At 42.3% G+C, this 22,702-nt stretch overlaps 1 protein-coding gene across 2 annotated transcripts in view; it reads left to right on the top strand.

The window, feature by feature from the left end:
- The first annotated feature begins 4,709 nt into the window (after positions 1 to 4,709).
- The window catches only part of UNC119 (unc-119 lipid binding chaperone), a 423,630-nt gene continuing 405,637 nt past the window's right edge, over positions 4,710 to 22,702 (top strand). Inside the window, exons 1-2 of one of the 2 annotated variants that reach the window (XM_069615339.1) lie at positions 5,206 to 5,340; positions 20,207 to 20,308. In XM_069615339.1, coding sequence (XP_069471440.1) covers positions 20,245 to 20,308 — 64 coding nt within the window. In that variant the 5' untranslated portion in view covers positions 5,206 to 5,340; positions 20,207 to 20,244. Of the gene's footprint in view, positions 5,341 to 20,206; positions 20,309 to 22,702 lie in introns of both variants that reach the window. The other variant, XM_069615338.1, reaches the window with a different exon arrangement.

Consider the following 22,702-nt stretch of genomic DNA (forward strand, 5'->3'; position numbering starts at 1 on the left):
TGTCAGATTAAGTAAATGCCAGATTTGAGCAGAGTTCTTGTTCTGTATAGCTGCCAAGAAAGTTTCTCCATCTTGTTGAAACATCTGTTCTCTATGAGAGCGCAACCAGTATTTATAGCGTGATTTTAGCGCTTTACACATGATAATCTTTTCTGGCCAAGGAAATCGGTTTGCAGATCTTAATTCTTTGTGTAGATCCTTTTTTTTTTGAGACACCAAATGATCATATGTATGAGTTTGGGCTTTAACAGATGGAATAAAAAAGGTTTTATAGGCAGACAGCAGTTCTACATATGATGTTGCAGTCTGCAACTCGAACTGTCGTAACAACTTGTTATTTAGTTCTGCAAGTCGCGATGTATTCCACTTAAATCGAGATTTAGCATGATTAATAGTTAACTCTTGAGACATCCATAGGGAACTAGTGTCTACTTCACCTGTGTCTCTTGACCATGTAAGTAAGAGTATGTGCTGGTCACTACAAGTTTGCTTCACTATCTTGAGTTCTTTGGCTGTCATGAATTTCTTATTAGACAAGTATAGATAATCAATAGTGCTTGCCGAGGAGCCTCTTTGCCACGTGGCTTGCGCAGGGATATCGCCAGGGAGAGATCCATTGGTCATTCGCATGCCAAATTGGTCCATAAAGCTGTTCCATTTATGGAATTCTTGTTTTTTCTTCACAACGTTGCATTTAAAGGCGTCTAAATTAAGATCTCCTGCTAATACAATATCTGTTATTTCTTTTGTTTTGGCAATGAGTTCAAACATCTTCGCTAAGGTTTTATAAAAGCAATCGTCCGTAATTGCCGCTTGATTTCTGTAAATATTAATTAGTGCCAATGTTTCTTGGTCATATGACACTTTCACCATTTGTATATGTTTGTTTGGGTTTTCCCATGGTTGAAGTGTCATTTTAGATCCCAGCTTGATGGCAACCATAAGCCCAGCCATTGGACGTCCCTTTTGCGCTGTGATCGCTGGGTTGATTACAATGTCATGATTGTCCCAAACTGGTATCATTGATATCCAAGTTTCTTGTAACATTATGATATCCGCGTCTTCTAAGGTTGGATTGTGGTTTGTGAGTAAATGTGAATATCCTCTCGAATTCCAACTTAGTAATTTTATAGGTTTGAGTTTTCTCTCCAAGACTTCTTGTAACAATGATGGTTATAAATGAGAGGCAGGATGATGTTCACTCTCACAGACAGTTAGGTTACAACTAAAACACTGGCACCCGGCATTTTTAGATTTAGTAAAGACTGATTCTTCATTAACGATGTTTGCATTTTTTCTTTCCGGATCTTGTGCTAGCAAAAAGCCCATCGCGAAGAGCTTTAATATGACTTGCCACAATTAATTCATGACTAGCCCTGATTTTATCCATAGTCGAACAATTCCCAAGTTTGATTCACAAATAAATTCGATCTGATCTATATCTGATGACGATAGATCGCCTAGCTCCGGCACATCACTAAAGATGTTAAGTACGCTGGCGTGATAGGTCATATTGTAGATATGGGGCAGCACGACATTTTAAGATTAAAGTATGGTAGCTTGTAAATTTCTTTTTACGCTGTTGCTCCATTTCATGTGACTTCATTACAGAGTCTTTAGAAATAGAAAGATTCTTATGACTTAATTCGCTCATCATTTTGTTTGATATTTTAGGTTGTTTATTATTACTCCGTAATGCTGGTTGCTCGGCAAAAGTAACTCTTCCTTGATTTTCAGACGGAAGTCTTGGGTTGTTTGTAGCCAAGTCCATGCGACTCGCTAAATATGTTTCAATTATTAATTTGATCTTGTCATCTTGTTCATGGCTGGGACTGGCTGCATTGGCAATTTTTAATCCGTTTAACGTTTCTGGAGACTTTGTAGATGTTTGTGCTCCATTTTCAGATGGATTCAAGCAGGTATTTTCTATGTCATATACATTTTGCTGGTCTTGAATCGAAATGGGTTGCACATTTATGTTCTGTGAGCAGATTTTAAATTCCATGTCTTTTAGTTCGTGCGTTCGACGAAGAATATATGAGTCAACTGCTGCTTTTAGATGATCAACTTGAGATATGTCTATTATTGGTTGAGTTGAAGGTTGATGCAGTTTGGGGCGCTGTATTAGGCCTAAAATTAGCATTATAAACAGGTTGTGCATTCCTTTGACCCTGTACAGATAGGGAAACTTTGTCCAGAACTGATACCAATTGACTCAATGGAGATTGATGTATTGATGGTATAGGCTGTTTTAGGATCAATGTTCCATTCATAGTCATTTGACCTGAAGTTGGGTTATCCCCATCTTTCTGGATTGCAATTGGGACGACTGGAGTTCTGCACCTTGTCACTTGACCTGTATTCAGATTGTCTACTGGTTTCACTGTTGTAGTTAAATCGACCAATTGTGGTTGTTCAATGCATTTAGTTAATTTACTATTTTGTTTTGCTAAATGAAATGGTTTCGACATCAAATGTCCAGCTTGTCCTCTTTTTCTTGGGTGCTTATTAAACAGGTCATATTGAGTTGTGTTAATTTGTTGTTTTGTACGTTTGGGAGATTGATCCACACTGATCCATGAGGAATTTTGCTGGCTGTTTTCCTGACCCTCCTCTTCGATGGGACAAATTATATGTTCAAAGGCAGGAAGACTCACATGTGATGATGCTGGAATAGTTATAATTTCAACATTTTTCGATAGATCGTTATTGACTTCTTCATGTTGGCAAGCATTCACTGTATTGATTGGGTATGAATGGATCCAAACCGAGATCTGATCTATTTTACTTGATTGTGAGTTGATTTTACATTCAAGAGATTCATATAGTTTGAACAAACTTTGGATTGTTTGGTTTACTGCCGCAAGGGTAACTTCCAATAGACCAGCCTTGGAATTGGCCCTTTCTTTTTCTCTGGATGATTCTCGTTGTCGAGGGGTTGGCAGTATATATGAAACAGCTTCAGAAATTGTGGAGTCCATAGAACAACGTTGATGATAATCAATTGGTGACCTATTAGATGAACGGTTATCATTTGTAACCGATGTATGTTGTGGAAAGACATCTTCACTGTTCTCCTCAGTTTCATCCTCTTGATTTTCTAATATTTGATTTAATTGTGTTTTCACAGTTTTATTTTGCTCAGATTGATTTACAGCTTGAATCATAGTGTTATCTGATATTGGTGAGTCATGAGGAGTTTGTGGCTCAGAATTTATGAGAGCATTTCGAATGCCTGACGGCATAGCAGACAGTATTGATAGTCTTGTATCGGAATTATTTCTGTTATCATGTACTGGTAGACTTTCTACAGTCATTGAATCTGTGGACTGAGTCAATGATTCATCTTGCACAAGTTGCACTGCCTGGGTAAGTAAATCAACAGAGGGGCTATTATTTGTCACGTCTTTGGATTGAGTAGCGGGTAACACCAATGATGGTACAATGTTTTTTACAATGGGGCAAAAATCTCTGATGTCTTTACTGGCAAGCTGAGTTTTTGCTCGTGTTTTTGCACGCGGAGTCAAGTTGATAGACGTCGTAGATGAGATTTTTTTGAGACTACTTTTTAGTCTTGATGAGATCCCATCTGATACGGAATTAACGTTTGACAGTACTGGTGGGAAATTGATGTTACTCGATTGTAGAATGGAGCTCATATTTAATTCCTAAAAGTAGGCACTCTCAGAATGAAGTTTTAGTAAAAGAAGCACCTAACTATGTAAAATTAGAATTGGTGTTCTAAGATAAAAAGACGGTTGCAATTATGCGTATATAGAAAGTGTACACTGATTACCTGCTCGTGCACCGTGATGAGTTGGTCCTGCAGATTGAGTGTGGCTTGGTTGAATATTCTAGAGGGATCAAAGAGAAAATTATCTCCGCAGTCTCCCTCAGGGCACCACCAGCGCCTAACAGTCGCACAACAGTCGGCGCCCTTCACCCCTGTCGGGCTTAACGCCGCAAGGGTGGCTCGAGCGTGGTTTTAAGCTCGGTGTAATCACGTGATTCGTCACGTGCAGGCAATCGGGCCCGCCTCCTCCAGGAAGCAGGGCGTCAGAAAGGAACGGAGAACGCTTCTGCAGCAAGAGCACGCTCGCAGTGCTTTACAGAAGCAACAAACAGGGAAGCGTCCAAAATCACCAGCTCTCCTTTTCAGTGTTCAAATATATACATACTTACATATATTTATGTATTTGTTTACGTACCTTACTATGGCTTGTTTGTGTACTTTGCAAGCCACCTTTTATAAACAGAAATATGTAGCATATTTCTGTGTTTATAAAAGCTGGCTTGCATAGTACACACAAACCATAGTAAGGTATGCATACAAATGTATAAATGCTTACAAAGATATATATATTTGTTTGCTAGCTTATTATGGTTTGTGTAATTTTTAGGCCCCGCCCATCCTGATAGCCAGGCCCCAAATGAGCGTCCCCTTTCGATTTCTTACCCCCACTTAAAGTCCTGCATGGATAATTAAGAAGAAGAGACTACTCAGCCAGAGGTGTAGTTTGGGAGGGACTTGTGCCAGTTAGAGTGAGGAGGATTCTAGTGTTTCGCCATAGGCCCCAAGTGACTAGAACCTGTCCTGTTTAGAAGCCTCTGCTAGCTGGGTCTAGTTGTCGTTTATTAAGACTGATATTAGCAAAATGACGTCATAGCTGACTCTGTTATGGCCGCCTCTTGGACCACCCTCCGCCCGTTACATGGCGTATAGTGGGCGGCCCCATACAGCGCAGGCGCAGATACGCCACCTGTCAGAGCATCACGGACCGCTGCCGGAGGGGATTGACGGCTTTAAGCCTCAGGCTGATCACAATTTGTGGATTGGGGTCTGCAGTACTGTGGCTGAAACCATAGACCGCATTTATCTGGAAAACGGTGCGCCTCTAAGAAACTGAAAGAAGTCTTTGATTTTCGTGCGGACGGGCGCAGAGAGTAAACCGCGGATGTCTATGCAGAGCGGGGCTCTCTGATTCAGGCGCGGGCGGGCGCAGACAAGTTATCAGTGTGATTCTTGCTACGACCGGTTCACAGGTGACGCGCAGACGAATACAAGCGGATGCCTGTCTGGTTTACGGGGAAGCAGCTCAGAGTTACGTGGGCTGGCACAGACAGTGGTCGGCTCTGTGGTTCTCGTTGCAGGCGGCTTTAGTTGTCTTGTGGGTGGGCGCAGCAGGTGCCCTCCTCGGAGGATGAGTTCTTCCTCCGTTGGTACAGATACCCTCAGGACGCAGGAGGCCATGAAGGTGAAAGCGAGCGGCGCAGAGCCTGGCGCGGGACACAGCCTCATTTCACCGGAGGACGTCTTGGGAATGAGAAAGATAACTGCTGGTCAGTTGTGGCATGTTGGGACCTAATATTGTTTAGTATCCCGCAGGTGAAGTTATGTATGTTAAGCGGGGCAATGTGGGTCAGCAGGAAGTGGGCATTGAGTTTCTTTGATGATGTGGCCTGGCTATATTGTTTGTGTTGGGGGTTAGGTTAGCGGATGAGCATCCTGTTTGTGGTGTGTTGTGGGATGTTTTGGAAGAAGGGCGTATTGTGGGCGTTCAAGATAATCCTCATACAGAAAATCATTAAATATCAGCAGTCAGTTGATACTAAATAACGGGCGAGTTCAAAAGTCTCTCGCTCATTAAAAACAAACATTGGCGATGCCAACAGTTTGGGCTTTTGTGTAGGCATGAGAAAAGCACTTGTCAGGCACTGCCATTGTGATATTAACTGCCCATTGATGGTAGCAGGTGCACAATGATGTGAGTACCTGGGTGTCTAATGGCATGGCAAATGCCTAAAATACTCGTACACAAGCCAAAACTGTTGTCTTTGCCAATGCTTGCTTTTAATAGGTCTTCGGTGAAGGACACCCATTATGCATATAAAGTGTGTCAGAAGGCAGGCCTAGTTTAGACATTTGTATTTCATCAGTAGCATGTTTACATCTCTAAGTCATTAACTTTCAGAAAACTGCTTTGAAAAAACACTGGTAGGCAGTTTGAGTGCAACGTTTGATGGTAAGGTGTGAATGAAGCCGATTGAAAGAGTACCCAGGATGAGGTATTTTGGGCAGGAACTGGGTGGGAATGGCCATAAGGATTAGCATGGAAACAACTTCAAGCTATGTGTCCCTCCTTAGAGGCCGTTTCTCCTTATTTGTACTCTGATGCAATAGTTTTGGCTTATAGGTAGCACTGCCGCCGAATAAACCAAAGTAAAAATGAGTGGGCTATATGATTTTCACTAAGAGGCTGAAAATAGCTAAACACTCCAAGCATGTCCTAATAAAACGGTTTTACCATATCCTGCGAGCAGGACGCCAATTCACATACTTAGCCTTTTACTTTTCCTGCCCACCTAGGGGAAAAAAAGGAATCCAGCAACATGGGGCTAGCAGGCTGAAGGTGAGTAAGTGCTAGTTTGACAATGATGCAGGGTGGGGGTGCATTTATCAAGTTTCAGGTCAATTACACACGCACAAGGTACCTCCAAACACTGGGCCTAATCACGAGTTGGGCCTTAGCCCTTAAATGCGGTTGTAACTTTATTACCGCTGCATTAAGTGTTGGCCCAATCAGGAGTTGGGCGGAAAGTTTACTTCCAGCGTTTTGCTGGAGGTGAATCTCCTGCTTTCTGCCAGTTTTTGGCGCTATTACTGATGGACCCAGTGGGAACGTATCGCTGTACCACTACTCGTGATCAGAGTAGCAGTAGCGTTATTTGTGCTGGCGGTATCCTGGTGGTATTGCTGCTGGGATACCGCCAGACTCCTGATGATGCCCACTGTGTTAAACATCTTGGCCCATCGATTTGAGTAAAAGTCACTTTTGGGTGGGACTGAGGCATAAAACTTGTTTGGGCACAAATGACGAATTTAACTTACAGTGTGTTGTGTTTCCCTTTCGTTAATAATACATCACGCTGATATCTTGAGATGTATATTTCAGGTTTAATCATAGGAGCCCCCAGGAGGCTAACATCTTCACAGCAACATCTTCGTGTATGGTTCCATCAACATTCTGGAACGATACACGAAGATGTTGTCATAGTTACACTTCAGGTTCTAATCAAGAACAGCAATTCTATAAGCATGCCTCTATAGGTATGTATTAACATAACAATATCCTCACATCTCCCCTTCTAAATAAACTTAAATTTATATTGGTTAAACCTTGAAAGTTTTGGCATATCATTTCTGCTATGCTGTGATAATGTATTATAACAATTTTTTTCTTTAAACTACAACACCATATAAAGGATACAAGATCTTCATGTTGCACGGAGGAGTAACAAAACCCTGGATATGTTGGAGGGCCTCGGATACTCAATAATACACATAGTCTTGTTTAAAGTTCATCATTCTTTTCCTGTGTTTTAATATAGGTTGATCATTGTCATTCCTTTCTTCACATAAACTATCTTGTGTTTTTCTTTCCTGTGTACTTGACACATCAAACTTATCCTTGAATGTCTTGTCCATGAAATTTTCGTCATATCTTTTTTGTTCCCTTTTATTTCTCATTACTTCCTCCTCCTTTGCCAATACTACATCATCACATGACCATTTCTTGCCGTCTTCTAAAATCACTGATTTCTTAGAACATTCTATCACTCTTTGAGGAGGACGAAATCTTGACTCTCCTTTCATTACACATCTTGGCTCTCTCACTTTCACCCAATCACCCTTCACAATCCGACTCTCCTGAACATTCTTTTGCATGTCATAGTATTTTTTATATTCTTCTTGTTTTTTCTTTACTTTATTGACAATGTTTTCTAAATGTATCTCTTTATTTCTCCTGTTCATCATCCAAGCAGGCTGCAGCCTATTTGTGGATATCCTTCCCCTCATCAATGTGAATGGAACTTCCTCAGTCACCGAATGTGGTGTAACTTTGTACGTGTTGAGTGCTTCTTTGAGTGTCTCTTTCCACGGTAGACCATTCACATTGGCCAATTGAATAATGCCTTTTATGAAACGGTTCATCCGCTCCACTAAACCGTTCCCCATTGGATGGTACAAGGCGTAGTGCTGTGTTTAATGGCTCTATCCTTCAAAAACTTTTGAACTTCCACCAACATGAATTGAGCTCCATTATCTGACACGAGCTCTTGCGGTTCTCCTTCTCTATTAAATATTTCTTCCAAAAACTTCATAACTTTGATAGCCGAAACATTGTTCTCAACTATACCACATTCCACCCACTTGGAGGTGTAATCCACCAACACTATGAAGTAAACTTTTTGTAATCCCAATGTCTCATACGGCCCAGCTATATCCATAGCCAATTTTGTCCACACCGTACTGGGAATGTTTACTGGCTGCAATGGAGTTACACGTACTGATTTACTCTCGTCACTCACTGCACATGCAGTACAATCTCTGACCATATTTTCCATTTCACTCCACATGTTGGGCCACCAATAAGTTTCTCTTACTCTCCTTTTTGTCAACATTCTACCCACATGGCCTTCATGGGCAATGTCCATAATCCTCTTCCTCAAAATTGCCGGAGGTATTATTCGATCCCCCCGATAAACACATATTTTATCACTAGACACCTCGTCCTTGAATCTTTCCCAAGACTTTAATTCATCATCATTATATTTCCAACCACTCTCAATGGCTCTTCTCAACATTTCTTGTTCGGAGTCACACTCTCTGGCTTCTATCCATTCCTCCTTTGAGAAACTAGGATGCACCTGAGCTATAATACAATCCATGTTTTGTTCTTCCGTAAGTTCTTCTTTGTCCTCACCATCATCCGTGGACCCTTCGCACGGTAAACGAGAAAAACAATCTGCTACCACATTGTTCCTTCCTGGAGTATATTTTATGGTAACATTAAATTTCATTATGATAAGTGTCCATCTTCTTATGCGTGGAGATGTCATGTGAGGGTTCTTCGAGTTCAAAACATGGACAAGCGGTTTATGATCTGTTATAATGTCTACTGGAATGCCCCAAATTAGACCTTTGAAATGCTCCAATATCCACTTAACACCTAAAGCCTCTTTTTCTATTGTCGAGTAGTTTCTCTCAGCACCTCTTAATGTCCTTGAAGCAAAAGCAATGGGCACAATTTCACCTGCTTGTACTTGTTCTAGTACACCTCCAAGTCCTATATTACTTGCATCAACTGATATTCTTGTCTTGGCATTAGAGTCAAACATCTTTAATGCCGGTGCTTTATTGATCAATATTTTGACTTGCTCAAATTCTCTTTCGCATTCTTCAGACCAATTGAACTTTACGCCTTTGCCCATCAAACTTCTCATTCTCTCAGTTCTATCCGAATAATGATCAATGAATTTAGAGTAGTATTCTGTTAAACCCATGAAACTCCTGAGTTGATCCTTCTTTTTTGGATCAGACATTTTAAGAATGGTGTCTACCAATGATTCTTTTGGCATTATTCCATCAGCATTTATTCTGTGACCCAGGTACGTTACCTCACTTTTTTTATTTTGCACTTTTCAATCTTTAGAGTCATTCCTTTCTGTTGTAAAACTTGTAGTACTCCTAATAACTTCGCATCATGATCCTCTTGAGACATCCCTGACACCAAAATGTCATCTTGGAAATGCTGTACTCCTTGTAAGCCTTCAAATAAATGGTGCATTAACCTTTTGAACACAGCGGCTGCTGAAGCCAATCCAAAAGGCATTTTTTTGTATCTAAAAGCTCCCAACGGTGTTACAAAAGATGTCAAATGTCTAGAGTCTTCCTCCAGCACTACTTGGTGATAGGCTGAAGATAGATCCAACGTCAAAAAATACTTTGCTGGTTTCATGGTGGTCAACATTTCCCCAATGTTCGGCAGGGGATGACGATCTATCCAAATATTGGCATTCAAGTCTCTTAAATCTACGCACATCCTGATTGATCCATCTGTTTTTTTTTACAATTACAATTGGGGATAACCACTCTGAACTTTCAATGGGTTAAATGATGTCCTGCATGCACAATCTTTCCAATTCATTCTTCAATGCTTCTCTGGTACCAATGGTTATATTCCTCACTTTGTGTACCACTGGCTTTGCCCCTCTTCTGAGTATAATACGATGTTCGAATCCTTTAAGTAAACCGATATTTTCATTGAATACTTTGGGAAAAGCCTTTGCCAAGTTTTCTGCAGTGTCACAACTGTTCTCAGTGATGCATAATATGGGTACATTTTCACCTGGATGGTTTCTGATTTTCAAAGATGCCTGCTCCCACCATCCTACAATCGAAAACCCATTTTCAGCCACATACAGTCTGCAGTATGTCTTCCTCCCTTCAAATTTTAGATGCACCCAAACAAAACCAATAATGTTAATGGGAGTTTTCCCATAACCTGTTGCATTGATTTTTGTCATCTGTAGTTCTTCCATCTTTCTGTTCAAAGTATTCACATATGTCTCTACATCAACCATCGTATATGGAGACCCAGTGTCTACCATAACTTGTAAGGTTATGCCATTTATCTCCATGGGAAACCAAGGTCCCGCACTTTTTCCAGTTGGAGTGACAGCAAGTATTTGAACTCCATCTTCCATTCGATCATTGATCGCCAACAAGCTGTTTGGACCACCAATTTCCTCCAATGCCTTTATACTCGTCATTGCTGCACCTCTGCCTCTATTGTATCGGCCAGAATTTCTCCCATAACGGCTATTGAACCTGCCTCTTCCTCTACTGGTGCGACACATTTTTCCAAAATGTCTTATCTGTCCACATCTGTAACATTCTGCTGACATTGCTGGACAATCTCTTTCTGCATTCATATGCTTATACCATCCACAACTTGAACACTTGTTATTTTGTCTTAATGAGCCTCCTCTTTCCTGTCTGGGTCCACTATTTATTTGTGTCTGACCTGACCAATCTCCTGACCATAGCAATTAACTCTTCTTCTGGATTGCTATGTTTTTCATCCTCCATATCTTGAACTGATTTAATCTCTGCGTTCTCCACTTTGCTTTGGACCTCCTTCATACATTTCTCACCCAGTTCCATCGATCTCGCAATTTCAATAGTTTTTTCCAGTGTAGGGTTCTTTGCTTGCCACAAACGTTGTTGAATGCGTGGATCTGCCACATGTAAAACTACCTGATCTCTCAAATATTCATCTGCCACTCCTGTAAAAGCACACGTGGCCATCAATCCTCTAAGTGCAGCCAAATAGGAGTCTATGTCTTCTTCTTTACTTTGTTTCCTTGTAAAAAATCTGTATCTTTCCAATACAATATTAGTTTTATTTCCAAAATGTTTAAGTTTGGCAATCGCTGTGTCAAATTTCCTAGCTGCACTCAAAGATTCACCCCAGCTCTCCTCATCATGTTCCAACTCAGGCAATGTTCTGAAAATTCTTAGTGCCTCTGCCCCTATACAATTTAACAGTGTAGCCTCTTTTTGGTCATCATTGAATTTTGAGCCCCCAATGGCTCTCAGGTACACCTGGAAATTATCCTGCCATTGCTCCCAGGGGCATGTCGGATTCCCAGGTAATGGCAAGAACTTCACCGGGGCAGCTATGCTCTGCATGATTATCAAATCGTGCAGTAAAGAAAGTTCTTATGTCTATATGTTGCTTATGTAATATTGTCCACCTTCAATCCACTCTTTCTTGTTTTTTTTTTTAATACTTAATGTCCATCTCATTGACGTGAGTACTATATTTGCACTTCTCTCTCAATGCACGTGAAACATTTTTTTTTTTTTTATATGCAAATATCACTCAACATTTTTTGTAATATCTTCTGTGCGCATCGGATTGTCCCTTTGATGTCAGCAGGCTACTATTTTATGTGAGAACTTGCACGACTTGTTGCCGCCTTCACAACACGTAATGTCACTTATCCTTCGTATTGTCCGTGTGGCACCCAAGGTGGCGGCATGCACAGCACGTACGAGGGTCCTTTACTCTAACGCCAACAGCGGTTGGCCCTACTCACACGAACACAGTATCGTGCCGGCAGTAAGCTCTGTTTTCTATACATCGCAAAACATCCTTCGTTTCCTGTGCTGCTCACCTATCCTGTATGGCTGTCTCTTTCCTTAGTAGCGCGTTGTTTGATTTCCTTTTGTGTCCTCGAACACTCTGCTATTACGGAGCGTTATTTCAATCGCCCATCACTGCGCCTGGGAGCTCCATCCACGTAACAAACTCCTCGTCGCCAATTGTTGTGTTTCCCTTTCGTTAATAATACATCACGCTGATATCTTGAGATGTATATTTCAGGTTTAATCATAGGAGCCCCCAGGAGGCTAACGTCTTCACAGCAACATCTTCGTGTATGGTTGCATCCACATTCTGGAACGATACACGAAGATTTTGTCATAGTTACACTTCAGGTTCTAATCAAGAACAGCAATTATATAGGCATGCCTCTATAGGTATGTATTAACATAACAATATCCTCACACAGTGGCAACAGCAATATGTTCTATCCACAGGAGTTTTTTGTGAGCATGTGTTTAAAGTTGTGCGTTTTAAGTCCAGTAACACTGGTCAAAACTGCTAGCCTGCTGCCCAATGAAGTAATTCATAACACTGGTCCACTTTGCCCAAAATACCTGCCCACACTAGCATGTTGGGCCTGCACTTCGGCCATTGCCCTAAAGGCCAGTCTGAGCCTGCCTTTCTTTCAAGCATCAAGAGAAAATCCAGCTTGTTGTGTGCAGTAATTACTGAGTAAATATGTTTTCTATTTGTATCCAAACAATACAAATTATAAACCACTCTTTTCTGTGAGGCTAGGACCATGGCAGTTTTTATGTAGTGCGCCATGCTATATTTTGGTTTTGATACAGCTCAAGAGGAACTAAATGTTGCTAAAGGAACCCATTTCTTTCGTTCGATAAGTGTCAGTGAGGTAGGGTTTGGCTCAGAATCACACAATTTAGTAAAGCGGGTAAACCAAAATGTCCGCGCTCCTGCCTCCATAGCCTGCATTTTAGCTTGTGACCATATCTCTTCCCAGCTAGTATTTAAGGTTTAGACTAACGGGCATTGCCTTCTCCAGAGCCGTTTATTCAGCGCCTAAATGACTATTATGTTCTATAAATCTGATTTGCACAGCCCGCGATTGCACTCCAGCTTGGTTTGTGTTTCATAAAAGCATAACAAATCGCACATAATCAACCTGGCCATAGGATAAATATTGAAACCTATTGCAAAATAGGCATATTCACTCTCATGTTGGAAACGAGTACAATAGACTAAAAGCTACAAATAATTGCAATGCAATACAGAAAACTGCATGAGTTAAAAATTATCCCATTGTAATTAAAGTATGTTATTGGGATTTTCTATTTGCTCTGTTGAAGTTGAAAGAGGGGCGTGGATGAGGTGAGCGGGGACATGCGTGATGGCTTTGCTTTTGTGGTGTTTGCTGACTGGAAAGCGCATCGATGCATTTGAGTTTTAAGGGGAACCTTGTGTGACTGAGTAGTTGGGATACTTTGGCTTGAGGTGTGGTGTGAAAGTTGAGGTGTATTGTTCTGATGTCGCTCGTGAGGGGTGTTCAATTTACCATGTTGTGTTGAAACGTAGAATTGGAGCCTTGGTGCAAGGAGTAGTCGGGGACCTCGATGGGCAGACAAACTAAAACCCACATATAGCAGATCATAACATTGCATAGCAAGGCATGGATGCCATCACAATGCATTAGAACTACCAGAAACCCCACAAAATGGCCTTGCGGCTTTGTGTCTTTACCATGCTTCTACCATTTAGCCTCTTTCGGACCAATACCCTTTTCACATTCTCACATTTTATCTCTTGCCTTGTTTTACCCTTTGTGCCACAAACATCTGGAATTAACAGATGCTGGAAGAGGGCAGTCCATAGACTCCATTCATTATCATAAGTTGGGTTAGTAGAGGCAAAAACCTTCGGTTCATAGGTTGGCAGCTGTGTGCCACCTCAAACCTCACACTCTTGCTCAGGTGATATTCTTAGTGGCCAGCTGGGACCTTGGCTTGTCAGGGTATAGGCAGAGTTTGTCAAGCGATTGGGGCAAAGGCCTGAATCCCTACTCATTCTTCCCATAAGTCTACCCCTGTGCCTCACACAAGCATTGAACACCTCAGCTCCTCTCACACAGTGCACACAGCTGCAGGCCAAACTAGAATCCCTCTCTCCTCGTTTGGTGGCTGTTCCATAACTTTGGTTTCAGAATGATGCTGAAAGCCTCATGTCATGTCTTCACAGTAACATGAGCAGGAAAGTTAAACTGAGGAGTCTTGATTCCTGTGAGTTACCCTTTGAAGCTGAGTGCTCCATCCCTCAGGCCTAAGGAGGTGTTGTGGCTGCACGAAGGTTCATAATGACAGTGAAGAAGAGGGGGTTGGGGCAGGGGATGGGATGGGTGGACTAGTAACACTACAAATTCGAAAATTATACCTCTCCTGCACCCTTACTCATTTCTGACTGAGCTCCCAGGAAAGCTCTGTCAGAACCAACTGGTGATACCAGGGCAGGAGCAAGTATGCAAAAGGTGTACATTTAGTATCTGCCCTTCTAGAGATGGGGAGGGGCTTTGAGCTATTATCATACGAGGATGGTGTGATCTGTCCGTACAGAGGTTCTCCTGAAGCCAGGACGGAACCACATCAACAACTATTTGCACTACAAAAGGGGGATTAAGGGAAAGGGTGGCTGTCTTTTTGGTGCAAGGTGAGGTGGACTGATTTGCGTCCAAACATGAACTTTTTCTCAAGTTGCTATGATTTCTCAGAGACTTGTAAAAAAAAATTTTAAAAAATGTGCTTGCGTACTTTTGAAGGAAATTCCAAAAGCTGCGAAAATACTTCTTTTAATCATTTTTTGGTTGCCTGGTCATTTCCACCGAAGGAACAGAACTACTAATGATACTTTAAAATAAGGATACTCTCTTGTTTTGCCATAACCATCGGAGAAGTTCCTACTTAATTAACAAACCACGAGCACTAATGAAAATACCCTACTTCACAGTACATATGACATATCTGTTAGAGAGGACGTCGTTTTTTCAAAAGTAATGTTTTTCCAAGCTATTAATGTTTTATCTTCTGCCTGTTTCCCCGTTGGTGGAGGGGGACATTTACATCAATCTTATTTTCAACCTTTTTGTAGTTGTTTTTGTAGGCATTTATATTGATGTGATTGTTGTCCGTTTGAGTAAGCCTTTAGAGCAGTCTGCAGATCAATTATAGCAGCAAAGTAACAAGTTGCCCTTTTTTTTACTTCCACTAGAACTACAAGCACTACTGGTAACAATACCATTATGAGAAGTGATGTTGGCTGTATTGGCATTTCTACCAACCTTAGTAGTGGCACTTGGATTAATACAATGGCCACTACCAGAACTAAAGAAATTGGCACCACTATGAGCAGTGGCACTACCATCAGTGGTAGTAGTACTGCTAGTACTATTGCAAGTAAAATTACTGGTATGAGTATTACTGTCAATTGTATTCAAAGTGCTAACAGTATTACTTACAGTGGTAGTGCCATTTCTGATGCTGATAATACTACTACTCAGGGACGTCATTTCACCAAAATGCCAGGGGTAGCGGACGTGACATCACAGTGCCATGCCCCCTAGAGTGACATCACAGGAAGTGATGTCATTTGACCACACCCCCACAGGAAGTGATGTAATTAGACCACACCCCACATGAAGTGATGTCATTTGACCACACCTCCACCATGACATCACAGAAGTGGCCTCATAAAGCATTATTCCTCAGTGCACTAAGAAAAAAATGGTTACGATATCAGTGTATTGTGACATTTCATACAAGAATGGATCATCATATGTAGCAGTGTCAAGGCCCATGTTGCCACGTGAAGTGTATGAACCCCAATCCCCTCTTTATGTGGACCTGCCCTGTTATTTCAACAAGACTACAGAGCGAAATCATATTCTGGGGGGAAAGGGACGGATAGGCGGGCATGGGGATATTCATGTATCATATGGTTATCATTCAACCTTTAATAACAAATACAATGATTACAATCTAAATTCCATTAAAAGTCAAAAGTTAGAACATATAAAGGAATGTTTAGGCTTTCCTATGTCCTGGTGGTGGTAAATCAGTGCTGGCAGTATTTACCACCTTACTCTACTGTACTTGTTTTTCACTAAATAAAAAGTCTTAATAAAATAAATGCACAAAAATACAAAGAAAACAAAGGGATGCTCTCATCCGCATTTGCCATAGCTCAGACATTAGGTTACCCACAATCCTTACAATAAAATGGGCCTTCATTCGTCTAGCACAAGCAAAGCATGTTTTAATAAAGGATAACATAAGAGACTGGCAATTTTAAGAGGTTAGGCAATACAAGATTAAATGAGATGCAATATATTATAGAAGGGTGTTATCAATATGCATTTCAACTATTGCACATGATCAACATAATTCCCACAGGAAGGAAAGCATGCTACAAGAGTTGTGCCGTAAGGAATACACAAACTATGGACACCACAGTGAACACAGAAAGCATTACACAATGAATTGATCAAAGGAGAATGTACAGACAGGCAATATGTTTAGAGCCTCAGCAGCACATCATAACATATCCTGACGTGTGATATTTAAATTGGGTGAAGAATGGAATCTTACTTCTTTAGATCATGCAGCCTTCTGGGGCCCCCTCCAAGTGGAGCCCCGGGGCAAGTGTCCCTTTTGCCCTCCCATAAAAACTGGCAGCGGCAACATTTTAGGGGGACTGGAGCGGCAGGGGCAGAGCCAGCTACAACATTTTAGAGGGACTGGAGTGTCAGGGGCGGAGCCAGCCACAACAATTTAGAGGGACGGGAGCAGCAGGGGCGGCGTCAGCCACAACATTTTAGGGGGACCGGAGAGCAGTTTTGAAAGCTGGTCGTGAGTGGGGTCATTAAACTCATTGCGCCCAGGAGGCTGAATAGCTCTTATGCCTTGCTTTGTCCCATTAGGTGCATCTTTCACTTTAACCCCAACTCGGCATGGGCCCATCCAAAGTTGTGTAACAAGTGGGGCCTGTAGCTAATGTAGTAGGGCTCACCCTAAGGCCAGCCCGAAGAGGGAACTGGGCTTGTTCTGCCCGCCGCCGAATCCGTAGGGGCTACTGAGCGTAGCGAGAAAGAGCAAACCCACCGAGCTGGGATAGGATTGCCCCCCTCAGCCCCTGAGAAAAATGTGTAAATGAGGGGTTAAAATAGTGAATTTTACAGTACACTTTGTGATAAATTAGGTAAAAAGCCACACAGTTTACAATCGTTTTTGTAGGGCAAGACATGAAAAACGTCCATTAGATGCTAATTCATCCACAATGCACAGGAGCATTTTCCCCACTTTATGTCAGTTATTATTATTAATTTATTTGTATTCATAAGAACTTTTTCAAAACAAAAATTTGTTAATCAATTAAACCATATTATTCATTCATCAAAACGAGACTAGTATCATACACCATTTTCATAACTCTCTAAAACTTGTATATTGCTAATTACAAATTACAAGAATCATTAATGTATCTTGTTAAAACACCAAATATACATGTACATAGGACATTTAAAAGCACAATCGCTTATGTTAACATTTCATCTGACGAACTATTCAACCAACAAAAACAAATTTGTGCGTATTCAATGAAATAAATAAATAGAAAAAAATCGGAATTACTCTTCCATTATTTAACAAATGTGGTCCTTCATTTCTTAGTGTGTTACTATTATTTCTTTCCCCAAGCTAAAAAAAGTGCAACGTGCATAGCCTCGGAGTCTGTGCACAAGCAATAATCCCAGAACTCGATAGAATCATCCCGATTTACAAATCGTCCCAGAATGCACATGTGAATGGAAGCCAGCTCTCTGCATTCAGTGAACACATGCCGGCCGGCTCCATCTTGTCCTGTGATCTGCATATGCAACAACGTCTGTTTTCAATGGGCATTTGAGTGCACATACCTTGTATAACCAACAATGGTTTATACAAAGCCGCAATACCCGGTCACGAACAGCTGCCCTGGGACTATGTAATAAATATGGTTGTGCTTTAAGGTACTACACACACCACAAACGTAGAATTCTTTAGACGATTCAAGTGTTCGTAGTTGTTAATCCAGTCCCTGCGTTTAACTTTGTTCTTAAATATACTTTTCATAATATCATAACAAGTGCCTCTCTCAAAATCTGGGGTCTACCCAATACAAGCAAATAATTATTTGTTTAATTGGACAAAACTGGATGGGCCAGAAGGCTCAGAATCACAACTGCCCCCCAGCATATCCAGTAATGGACAGGAGGGAAGCATTAAAGAATATATAACAGCCCTCTACGTACCATTACCTGGCAACTAAAGGAAACCAACCCAGTCGAGGGGGCCAACTTCAACATCTATCTCCAGAAGTTACCTTCTAGCACGTTCAGCCATTTTAAATCCCCCATAGCCTGGGCCTCCAGGCCTTACAATATTGTTGGGCAAAAGCCTTGATTATAGAGCATTGATGCTACAAATATGTGCTGCCAGCGGCAGCTGAGCAAGCCGACCGCCGGGCCCGGCACATATTTGAAACGTTAGTAAAATGAATTTGGTGCTGCCGTCGGCTGCGGCACCAAATTCATTTGACTAACGACTTTGCAAATATGTGCCGAGGGCGGCTTGCAATGTGGTTAAGCTGCCGCCGGCGGCACATATTTGTAACTTCTTTAGTAAAAATGAATTGCCTGCAGCGGCCGTGATCGGCGGCGACCACGGTGGTCAACTCGCTCACCTGCCTGAGCTTCGACCTCATCGGCCGAAGTAGTCACTGGCCTGCGGCTCCTGCCTGGCCTTCAGTGGGGTGGTGGTCGATCATGGTGGATGCCTGCAGCCTGCTTGGACACAAACTGAGGAGCAGGCCAGGCAGCACGAGAGGAGAAGCACGCAGCGCGCTCGCACGTGCAATAATCAAAATGGAGGTCCTGGAGGAATGGAGGACAAGCGTCGCAGCACGCTGTGGCCACGCCCCATAAACAGCCAGAGGTCACAAGAGATTGACAGGGGTCGCTGGCCAATCGCCTGCGGTCGCTCTTGAGACCTCTGGCGACCCCCAAATGACATCCCTGCTACTACTAGTAGCAATAATACAACTACTGGTACTGCTATTCACTTTGACTTCTGGTAGTACTAATAGCAGTATTAATGATTACTGGTAGCAGGGGCTCTACTGCTGCTTACAGTATTTTTGTTGGTAGCAGTACAATTGCACTTCCAGTTCTGTTAATCCCACTCCACAAAAAGAGAAGTAGTAGCAGGTACATGCTCGTGTTGATGAAAAGTAAAAACCTCCAACCTTTTATTGTGTCCCTTTGCTGCCAGAATGGATCTACAGACTGCACTTGCACTCATCCGCCCCTTTGCTGCTAGAATGAATCTACAGGATGCACGTGCACTCCGTACGTCCCTTTGCTGCTAGAATGAATATACAGAATGCACGTGCACTCCTCCCTTTGCTGCTAGAATGAATCTACAGGCTGCACGTGCACTCCTCCCGTTGCTGCTAGAATTAATCTACAGGCTGCACGTGCACTCACCCGTCCCTTTGCTGCTAGAATGAATCTACAGGCTGCACTTGCGCTCATCCGTCCCTTTGCTGCTAGAATGCATCTACAGAATGCACTTGCGCTCATCCGTCCCTTTGCTGCTAGAATGCATCTACAGACTGCATTTGCACTCATCCGTCCCTTTGCTGCTAGAATGAATCTACAGGCTGTACATGCACTCACCCGTCCCTTTGCTGCTAGAATGCATCTACAGGCTGCACGTGCGCTCATCCATCCCTTTGCTGCTAGATTGAATCTACAGTCTGCACATGCACTCATCCGTCCCTTTGCTGCTAGAATCATTCTACAGGCTGCACGTGCACGCCTTCCTTTGCTGCTAGAATAAATCTACAGGCTGCACGTGCACTCCGTCCCTTTGCTGCTAGAATGAATCTACAGGCTGCACGTGCACTCCGTACCTTTGCATCTACAGACTGCACTAGCGCTCATCCTTCCTTTTGATGCCACTTCCTCTTTAAAGCATTAAAAGCAACTCACAGAACGGAAGACCGTTAAAAAGCAAAACAATTGTTGAAAATAATTTGGATGGGGAAAGCTGGAAAATAGACACAAGATCAAGCATTTAAGAACAACATCAATAGCTCCTCTTTTAAGCTTGGCTGATCCCACTGCATTTTTGTTTTTCTTACACTTTCAGGCAGCGGTGGCCCGGAGTGACACACAGAGCACACGATCATGGCAGGCGGACTGAAAAGGGGTGCTTTGCTTGATGGGAAGGGGGTTCTCCTGCAATGCACAGGTAGATGGCACTGCCTTGTTTTCAGCTTGCTGCAGAGATCTGGTCTTCTGAATGATTTTAAGACACCCGACCATGAGGCTTTATAGTTGGGCTCTCTGGAGCCTTGGAGTCCCTTGCAAGGCCCCGGTGCCGCCCTACAGTAAAACCCAAAGCTCCAGAAAGTGCACCTCAAGGCATGAAGCCCCGGTTAGAACTACCCAAAATCCTGGTTCTGGGAAAAAAAAGACTGATGCTATAAAAGTAAAATACTCGGTATCTTTGATTTCCTTTTTAAGTACAGCTGTTAGTCCTCACGTGGAAACCGGATTAAAGAAAAAAAAACAAAAATACAAATGATGTAGTTCTTATACTACCTAAAGTCCCTGCTCCTGTCCTGGTCCAAACCGTAAGCGCTAAGCTTGTAGACCGAGTTAAATAAAAAAATAATACACAGTGCCCAATGCCCCTCTCACCATGGGCACAATAATACACGGGGTCCAAAGGACTCTTTCACTTTGGGCACAGTAACTACTCCAATCATGGGCGCATAGAACTAGGTAGATTCCTTCAGTGGCTCAGTGTCCAGAAGCGCATCTAAACTACTGATGCACATTAAGAATGTTCATCACCAGGCATTCGAGGACCAAACCCAACATTCCACCCCCCCCTCCCGAACCCCCCAAAACCATTCTCCTCGTATCTGTCTGAATAACCTTGACCAAGGCCCTGCAAGGATTGCTGGGAGACACCACTTGGGCACTATGGAAAAATTAAATATGTACAGATAATTTTTATTGTACTTCAAACTAGCGATGGAGTTTGGGACAGATTTTGCTGGATTTTGGGAGCTGGCAAAAATTAACTCTCTCGTTCTCCTATCTGGAAAAGTCAATTTTCACCCTTCAATTGGTTAAACGTCTTTGTGTGTTTGGACTTTAAAGGGCGATGAAACCAAAATTCGAACCATTGTTGTTTAGTCCAGGTGCAAGACACTTTGACTCCAGACCACTTAAATGTCTGGTCAGGATACCTGTGAAATCACTTGTTAGATATTACTTTGCAGGCAGCATTTAAATACATATTTTTCGGTTTGAAAGGTGTGCACGTTTTATACTTTGCCTGCACTATTATAGGAAATGTTCATTGCTTGCCTTATTTTCCAGGTTCTCATGACTAATCTTTTGAGATGCAAATGTTTGAGAGGGGGTTTGAGAATTCCCGTTTCCATTTCCACCACTGCTTCCAACTTGTTTAATACTGGACTGTGCTCATGAACACAAAGTATATAAGCAAGTTTATCAAATACGTTCTGAGCGACCACATGCTGGAAAAAGACTGATCATAACGTTAATCCTGAGAAGCCAGAACCTGCCTGCAGTGTGATCTGGGAGAGCTGGATGTCGAGAGATGTTCTCTTATGCTGCGCAACATAGAGGGATGATTATAAACACTTTATTTCTCAACTTGAGGAGAAAACAAAAAGTTGAGATGCACATAGAGGAGATAAACACCTCTACATCTTTGGGGCAAATACTAAAAGCGGTGGAATCTAAACGTACTTGTTAAGAGATTAGAAGGCACACACAAAAAACGTGGCGACGTCCAATGAAGCGCCTATATACAATGTAAATGATGGGTATACTGTGCCCATTATCGCCACAGTGGTCTCATGGCACCGATGCTTGACATGGTGGATACTGCGTATTGTACTCGTGTGTGGGTTGCAGGGTCTTGGTGTGTGGAGGGGAGATGAGGTGGTGATGTAGTTAACTTAAAGATGTGTTTTCCCTAGTGGTTCCGGTACTTTCAGTTTGTACACAGAGGGACTTGGTATGTTGTCAAGCAGTCCAGTGTAGTTTGGGGCACGGTTTAATTGGTTGTTCTTAAGCTTGGAATGGATTCTGGGATTGCAATGGCTCATCCGGTCTGAGGTGGCTCCCAAAAAAGTGGGATGCAGGTTGAGGGTAAGTGACTTGTTTAATGAAGGAACCGGGTTGCAATGTGTGTTTGACTAGGGGACTATACACGCTTCGGAGGTGATGTGCAACAACTTCCCTGATGACTATTGGTGTGGAGCTTTAGTTATCGATTAGCAGGGTTCAAAATTGAGGGGAGCTATTTAGCTCCTGCTTCTATCCGAGCAGAGCGTTACTTTTGACTCCGAAGCCAATTGGTGCTTTCAAACATGCATACGCAAAATTAACTTTAGCATTTGGGAATGAATTAGGATACATCTAGTGCACAATGAATTGTACATAGGAAAAAGTCAGTGTGCATCTCAAGACGACGTTATATTCATGGTGCTCGGAGTACTCACTCCAGGGTTCCTGCATTGTGAGTGATGCCTAACATCTCAGGAGCTGGTCTTTGCTCCTGCTCATCAGTTTTTACTTTCGAACCTTGGATTGGGGGAGG

The sequence above is a fragment of the Ambystoma mexicanum genome, chromosome 9 (assembly GCF_040938575.1).
Source record: "Ambystoma mexicanum isolate Mex_15411 chromosome 9, UKY_AmexF1_1, whole genome shotgun sequence".
NCBI classification, from domain to species: domain Eukaryota; kingdom Metazoa; phylum Chordata; class Amphibia; order Caudata; family Ambystomatidae; genus Ambystoma; species Ambystoma mexicanum.